General features: G+C 34.4%; 1 protein-coding gene across 1 annotated transcript in view; it reads left to right on the forward strand.

Annotated features, from left to right (window-relative positions):
- Positions 1-323: 323 nt before the first annotated feature.
- The window catches only part of LOC108367226 (uncharacterized), a gene marked incomplete at its 5' end in the record, with an annotated part of 31,512 nt that continues 30,560 nt past the window's right edge, over positions 324-1,275 (forward strand). Inside the window, one exon of the mRNA XM_017621820.1 lies at positions 324-825. Within this exon, the coding sequence (XP_017477309.1) occupies positions 324-825 (502 nt within the window). The remainder of the gene's footprint in view (positions 826-1,275) is intronic.

The following is a 1,275-nucleotide window of genomic DNA, read 5'->3' on the forward strand; positions in this document are numbered from 1 at the left end:
AATTAATAAATGTTTAATAATTAAATAAGTATTACTTAAATAAAAGTAATTTTAACCAGAAAAAGAATAAGGGGCGTTCGAAGTTTAAAGTGTTACCGAGTTACCAGATAACGAGTTAATATATTAACGAGTATAGTCTGAATACCCTTAGTATATTTGAGCGCTTGGCAAAGTTTGGTTATAGAGAGGAATTCGCTACAGGGACATTTCGCTCTAGAAGAGTTAGGAATATAAAAGTACTACTTTAATATAAATGTATGAACATATGTCATCGTCAATTAACTCCAAACATCTATATCTGCATTTCCCATTCTTATATTTAGAGGATTACCGGAAAAATACAGGCTTGAAGTTTCCAATATATCAAAACATCACAGAATTTCTTCTCTCCATTCCCTACGTGACTGCGTTTTGCAACGAAACTGGGAAGCTCATATTTAATGTCCGACCGTCGGCGAGGACAAAGCATATCTACGACCTAGTACAACATCAAAAACCCTCGCAGCAGCAACTACCACAAAACCACAAACACCAACAAATCGGTAGGGAGCAAAATCAATTCGACCTGTGCCCAAACATCATCTCAAAAGGACGAAACGAGTTCGACGATCTCTGGTACTGCAAGAAAAAGCAATTCAACTATCAAGATAATTACGAACACATTGATAACAATAACATTGCGAACAACGAAAAGTTAACACCGGTAAATGTGATAAAAGGAAAATCCACAAATGTGCTGGGTGAAATCAGTGGGCATAAAAAGGGCGATAGTGATACAGAGGAATCCAGAAGCACTAACTACTACCAAGATAATTGCAATCATCTGTAAGTATAGAAAATATGACCTAAAAAATTTTTGAAATCAGTCGACAAGACTTAACGATACATGTGTATCGTCGATGATACCATAGTGAAAATATTTAGAAAATGTCCTCTCAAAATTTTAGACAGGTTTTTTTTTTTTGAATGGCGACATGAAGAAATCAGGGGTGTTAAAAGTGATTAAAGTTATTATAATAAACTTAGTATTAGCAAAATATCTATTCAAAACTACATAGTTCTTATATTTATTTTATATTATATTCAACAATTTATATTGAGCTCGAGGCCGTTTTAAATGAAAATTTTTATTGTGGAAAAGCAACAATAATTTGAAAAAATGGTAGAAGTGATAGCTATTTCGGAAATCACCACATTTCCTCATCAGACTTCTTTCAGTAGGATTCGAACCGACGATCCCACTGACTCAGCCAGTTGCCTATGCACCGTGCTAAG

The sequence above is a fragment of the Rhagoletis zephyria genome, unplaced genomic scaffold (assembly GCF_001687245.7).
Source record: "Rhagoletis zephyria isolate East Lansing unplaced genomic scaffold, Rhagoletis_zephyria_1.1 Rzeph_scaffold_02594, whole genome shotgun sequence".
In the NCBI taxonomy this organism is placed as follows: domain Eukaryota; kingdom Metazoa; phylum Arthropoda; class Insecta; order Diptera; family Tephritidae; genus Rhagoletis; species Rhagoletis zephyria.